We start from the raw sequence: 6,360 nt of genomic DNA, 5'->3' as shown, positions 1-6,360 counted from the left end.
CACGTATAAATTTGTATTTGTAACACAATTCGCCACACGTGCATGAGAGGTAGACAATTGGTTTGAGGATGCTATAAATCGCGCTGCACAACCACTTAATGCCCAGAAATAGGTTTATTAAAGGCAGCGTTGCCAAACTAAAAAGATAAGAAACTAACAAATTATCAGGCTCACAAATTGAACCAGACTTCTATCTGGATTTATCTGGTTGTTGCATTTACATGCAAAATTATTTATCTGGCTCAGGATCTTTGCGACGGGATGATGGCTATTGTGGATAAAAGGCGAATTAATGGTGACTTATAACCAAGGCGAATTCAGTAGAGGTGGTGCTATCCCAACAGCTGATCGATTAATGGTGCCATACCATAGCGCTAACTCGATTACATTGATTTCCATAATGTTGGTGTGATCAGCTGTTTTATCTGGTTATGGCTTTATGGTTATACGTCACCATTAATTCGCCCTAAAACAAGTGTGATATCTTTTCCGTCAACTGCCTGACAGAGTGTTCAATATGGCGGCGCATAGGGCCGGCTATCATCAGCGGGTGATAGAAGGAGATACAGAATGAGACAGCGATAGTCAATTATAAATCCAGTAATCCATTATATTTGTTATTTTGACGTCTATGCAGAAGTTTTCATACTTGTTTAAAATCATGTTCAGATTACACTCTAAAACAAGTGTTTTAGCAGAAAACACCTCACATAAAACAAGTACGTTCACACCTTCGGTTCTTATTTTATTTTGACAGCTCCAATGCAACCATGAGGAATTTGATATTATTGTAAGCGATTTCATTAAATTTGATAATATTGTGTGTTTGTGAATTTTATTCTAATTTGAGATAAGTGATAAAGAGAAAAAAGTGATGAAGATATTAACCATGAAAGCACAATCAAATCCTTTGTGTTTGCGTGCAATGAATATCAAAAAGATGCAGTTGCTGAAAAAACAATATCTAATGTTATTGGTGGCCTCACAAAACCTTTCCTGGCAATCAAAGTCATATTGGACAAGAGTAAGCATGCTAGTGGGGGTTTGCAAAAGCATTAACACTTTTCTTTTCAAAGGCTCGATCGCAATCCTTCTGGGAAGTTGAATTTTCGCATGAAAAGAAGTGTATTTATAGAACTTTGCGAGAATTTAAGAGTGTTGGAAAAGAAAGATACCCCACTAAGAAAAGCCATCTCTTTACACAAACGAGTAGCCATAGCCCTCTACGCGTTGGGATCATCGGCAGAGTATCGCACAATAGGGAACATGTTTGGAGTTGGAAAGTCCACTGTGTGTGAAATAGTACTTGAATTTTGTACTCAGACATGGAAACATTTGAGTCTTACGTACATGCCTAGTTTTCCCTTAACGAGGGAAAAAGTATCAGAACTAGTACAAGGATTCGAAGCTATAGGATTTCCTCAGTGCATGGGAGCAATAGGTGTGTTAAATTTGGGTTACCATAGCTATGTATGTCAACGTTCTTGTTTTTAAAAATTTCAGATGGTTGTCACATTGAGGTTCATCCACGTAGTGAAGATGCAACTGATTATTATAATTACAAGGGATGGTATTCGACTATCCTACTTGCTTTGGTCGATGCAAGGTGTGGTCCTTTATTATTATGTTGTTTATAAAGGAAGATATACAATTTTTTGTTTCAGATACCGGTTCATTTATATTAATGTTGGCAGTCAAGGACGGTGCAATGATTCCCAAATCTTCGAGTCCTCAACATTGAAAACACAGTTGGAAAAATGTCCTTACCTGGATGAAATGCGCACACCGGTTTCCGGTGTTGATGTGCCGATTTTCATTATAGGAGACTCAGCTTTTCGTTTTAGCAAAATGTTGATGAAACCATATGCATTCCAAGTGTCTCAAAATGAAGACGAAAAAAATTTTAACTATTCTCTTTCCAAAGTGCGAAGAGTTGTTGAAAATGCCTTTGGTCACGTGAAGGCGCGTTTTCGACGAATTGGTAAGGGCATAGACAATCAAATACAAAATGCCAACATTATTATAAAGGCATGTTTTGTCCTACATAACTTTTTAAACGAAAGGAACGACAGTATTAACGATAAATGGATTTCCGCTTTGCAAATTGTAGAAAGAAATCGTCAATATCCACATCAAGAAATATCGGCAAACGACCGTGAAAATAATGCAGAAATAATTCGAAAAGGTTTAGCTACCCTTTTCAGTAAGTAAAAAAACTTTGAAATACTCTTGTTCAAGAAAAGGTACTTTGTTTATTCCAGCCTTATTTTTCGCATAAAAGTAAAAGTAATATTACTTAAAAACTAAAACATAATTAACTCATTTCACAAAAAATTAAATGCATATTCAAAATTAAATATTTAATAACTAAAAATTAGGGTGGCCCTAATTAATAATAATAGTACTCAGTAACTAAAAACAAAAAAATTTATTTCGCTAAAAAAAATTCCCAACACAAATTAATTATTTACATTAAAAAGAAATTATTTTATCTTTAGAATTATTTGTCTAAAAATTCAATTAATTCCTGAGTTAATTCCTTGTTATTTTGGACATACTTTGTTTTTCTTTCTTCATTTTCTAAAATTGCTTTAGTTCTTTCTTCGAATTTTTTATCGCTTTCCCTCAAATCTTTACTACATTTTTCCATCTCTTTTTCAATTTTATCAATTTTTCCAAAAATTTTAATTGATAATTTTTTTTTTAGCTGAACGAGCAGCCGTTGACGTGGAAGGCGTGGGAGATTCACAATCCTTAAAAGGCGTTGCTGACTCGTAGGTGCTTGTTTCTGGCGACTCAAGAGTGAAATTCAAGGTTTCGACATTTTCTGCAATTAAAAAACTTTTAGAATTCAATAAAATAACAAAATAAGGCAATGGACAATTTAACAGGGATGCACCTTAACGTTAAGCTAATCGTTTATCAAAAAATTTCCACCGTTTCCGTTGAAACACTTCGAAATATTATCGATAAAGAAATTATCAAGATAAATTGTATCTCGTTTTTAACCGAAACGAAAAGCTTTCGTTAACGTTAAAAACGTTAACAAAAACGTGATACTTTATGTTTGAATTGTGCTGGCAATGCTATAGCCATGGTGAAGCCGTAAGGTGGCAACAACGAGCGCACATACACACACAAACTCTATGTAATTTGTTTGTGTAATTCGTTGGTGGTAATGTCAAAAATACTCTGAGAAATGTTTGTACTGTCAAAATTCATGAGAAAAGTTGCAATCAGCTTGGCTAATGCTTTCACCTTTAATGACTCCGCCATCAGTCAGCTTTGCCAGCATAGTTTGAAATTAATAATCAACATAAACGATTTGATTTCGTTTGGATATGGCAGAAAACGAAACGAAATCATTTCGTTAATTTGACGATCTTAACGTTAATAAACGAAACGAAATGACTTCGTTTCGTTTATTAACGTTGATTATCGTAACGAAATGATATCGTTTCGTTGGTTAAGCATGCCTGCAATTTAACCCGTTTTGGCTTCTTATAATTTGGTTTTTGTTGTTAAACATAAAATAAGCAAAAAATTATTCACATAACATTAAAGTTATTTTATAAAATTAATTATATAATTTAATTATAAATTATTTTTTAATAATTTATTAAAGAATTAAATTTAAATAAATAATTAATTATACAAATTTAATTAATATTAAATAATTAGTAATTAATTTTATAGTTAAATTATAAATTAAATGATGTTGTTTTTATTTTTATTTTCGGCCTTTCAAATAAATACAACATATATGGTATAATCAATTGCATTTTTATTACTAATATAGATGTGTGGCCTAGAGCTCGGAAATTCTTCTTGATATTATAAATTAAAGAAATAAAATTATAATTTATTTTAAAATTTAATTAGGGGTTAAATTGTATAAATCATTAATTTTATTATTTAGTACTCTTAAGCGTGATCTGCGGGGCGTTATTGGAGGGACGTAATAAATGAAATGGGGTTACACTGAAATGACAGCCTTTGGTCGGGAAAAAAATCCCGAGTGGCTCCGGTGAATGGAACCAGCTGTCTTGGGAAGCCCCAAGCTAAATATCAAAATTATCAACGTCCAAATAGAAATCATTTGAGCCCTGTCTCCGTCCGTCCGTCTGTCCGTGTTCACGATAACTTGAGTAAACACGATAACTTGAGTAAACTTGTACTAAAATTCACTTAATAAATATAAAATATCTCACCATAAATGCTGTCCTGAACAAGCCCTTCAGGATTATAACTTTTGAAAGGTGCCAAAATCTGGTGCATTTGTGCATACAGTGGCCAACTTGAAGGTGCGCCACCAGATGGTCCAATTTGTGCCTTCTCCTTCCTTTGTTAATAAATAAAATTATAAAAAAATCTTGCCAAGTATTAAGACTACCAACTCACCTGTATCTGGACGTCAGGTTATGCATTTTGTTATGGTATCGCATCTACCGTGGAAGCAGTAAGGAAGGCGGTCGGCATGATGTGTTGGTGCACAGTGGCTAGTCATTGTCGGCTGGGGCGGGTCCTTGCCAACCTTACTGTTCCTGCGCCATAAACAGAGAAATGTTCCTATCATGCCTTTCAAACTCAGCAGCTGTCAAATTCAAATAAAACCGACAGAAGCGCAGAGACCGACTCAAAACGCTTATAAATTCAAAATAAAACTACATCCGGCCGAACCGAATGTCACGGACAGACCGTTGACATTCAAAATTTAAAAATTCAAATAAAAATTAACCGCAAAAAGAAATTGACGCAAAAAAAAATTACCGAACCGGAGATGACCGGTTACTAACTGTTAAAATCAAACTCGGAAAAAAAAAAGGCTGAAAAATAAAAATACAAATAAAAGGGCCGAATATACATAGGGGCGCCGCGTTAACGCATTTAGGATGCTACAGTCTTAACTCTACTAGAGCACAGTTCCAGTTGATTTATTTATTTACATACATTTGTTTTGCGTTTTCTTACTGCTAAATATTGTTGTTAAATTTGCCGAAAAGAAAAAAAGTTAGTAAATATGCTAAATATTAGTACATTTTCACATTTCTAAAGCTTTCAAATATGAATTTTGTTCCGAATTCCCATTTCGGAAAGATTTGAAAGAATTTCAACTAATTTTGGAAATGTTTAAAAGAATTTCAACTAATTTTAGAAATGTTTAAAAGAATTTCAACACATTTTGGAAAATGTTCGAATGCAGTTTATTGTAGCACATGCAAATGAAAATTTTAATCAGCTTGGAAACCTGCTGATATGAGAAAAGTATACTTAACTTAATTGAACACAATCTAATTAGATAATCGTAAATTAGGAAGTAGGAAACTAAAGTTGCAGATAGGTCGGAAATGAGAAAAGCAAAATTATTTAAGTTAATAAATTTAAACTGAAAGGAGGGAAAATAACTAGAAACTTAAGTTTAAAATAGTTTAAAATAAGGCAGGTCTGACTATGTTAAACAAGCCAAGGGTAGAGATAATTTTAATTAAAACTACCCTCACTTAACTGGATAAGAACGAAAGAAGGGGAGAATGAATTGAAATAAGGAGGAAATTTTTAATTAATAAGCAAAACTAGGGAAAGAGAAGAAAGGAACTTAAATTTAAATTCTTTTCTGGTATCAGTAGTTTTGCATTCGCTAGTTAGCGTGAACATCAAATATGGCTTTTTATTTCTTTTGAGCCTTTGGCATATTTATACTTACCAGCAATTTTGAATGTTAACGGTCTGTCCGTGACATCCGGTTCAGCCGGATGTTGTTTTAGTTTGAATTATAAGCGTTTTGAGTCGGTCTCTGCGCTTCTGTCAGTTTGTTTTGAATTCGACAGCTGCTCGTTTTGATAGGCATGATATGACCATTTTTTCTGTTTATGGCGCAGGAACAGTAAGGTTGGCAAGGACCCGCCCCAGCCGACAATGACTAGCCACTGTGCACCACCACATCATGCCGACCGCCTTCCTTACTGCTTCCATAGTAAATGCGTTACCATAACAATTTTGCTTTTTATTTCAGCTGGAGTGTACACAACTCCAAGTTGTTCCAATTCCATAGCCATTTGCTCCACAATGTGGCTATTTTTTCGTACACCTCGAAGCTCTCCTACCTTAGTTCACCATATATCTATAAGAACAGTTTCAGTTCCCTCTCCCCATTGATTTCTTTTTTTATATTGTTTTTTCTCCATTGTAGTTCAAATATGTTTAATTAATTTATCACCCGCAAACAAGTTTAACACTCAAAACACAATTACATATTAGTTATGGGACAACAGGTTTATCGATTATTAACGATAAGTTCTAGTGCCGACAATGGTTTCAACTTGTTTTCAATCTAAATTTCGGCGAAAACAAGTGTTTTCA

The 6,360-nt window shown here is 33.9% G+C and overlaps 1 protein-coding gene across 3 annotated transcripts; it reads left to right on the top strand.

The window, feature by feature from the left end:
* Positions 1-813: 813 nt before the first annotated feature.
* On the top strand, positions 814-3,463 carry LOC137245487 (uncharacterized). Of its 3 annotated transcripts, none has more exons than XM_067776240.1 (5): positions 814-1,024; positions 1,077-1,441; positions 1,504-1,606; positions 1,665-2,203; positions 2,708-3,463. In XM_067776240.1, exons 2-5 carry the CDS (start codon positions 1,114-1,116, stop codon positions 2,776-2,778), a joined length of 1,041 nt encoding a protein of 346 aa, XP_067632341.1. In that variant the 5' UTR covers positions 814-1,024; positions 1,077-1,113; the 3' UTR covers positions 2,779-3,463. The 3 variants fall into 3 exon arrangements, with proteins under 3 accessions (XP_067632341.1, XP_067632361.1, XP_067632351.1); XM_067776260.1 differs by having other exon boundaries at positions 1,665-2,243; positions 2,708-2,792; XM_067776250.1 differs by lacking the exon at positions 814-1,024 and having other exon boundaries at positions 1,032-1,441.
* Positions 3,464-6,360: the final 2,897 nt, after the last annotated feature.

Source organism: Eurosta solidaginis, chromosome 1 (genome assembly GCF_040869045.1).
Source record: "Eurosta solidaginis isolate ZX-2024a chromosome 1, ASM4086904v1, whole genome shotgun sequence".
Classification (NCBI taxonomy): domain Eukaryota; kingdom Metazoa; phylum Arthropoda; class Insecta; order Diptera; family Tephritidae; genus Eurosta; species Eurosta solidaginis.
Note: the sequence above shows the minus strand (reverse complement) of the source record. Positions and strands in the feature narration are given on the sequence as shown.

What these genes read in the sequence shown, in the direction of transcription:
- LOC137245487 (XM_067776240.1), top strand. Translation starts at nt 1,114, where the DNA reads ATGAAAAGAAGTGTATTTATAGAACTTTGCGAGAATTTAAGAGTGTTG. An exon ending in TCAGTGCATGGGAGCAATAG is followed by an intron (nt 1,442 to 1,503) that starts GTGTGTTAAATT and finishes TAAAAATTTCAG; the next exon opens with ATGGTTGTCACATTGAGGTT. An exon ending in CTTGCTTTGGTCGATGCAAG is followed by an intron (nt 1,607 to 1,664) that starts GTGTGGTCCTTT and finishes TTTTTGTTTCAG; the next exon opens with ATACCGGTTCATTTATATTA.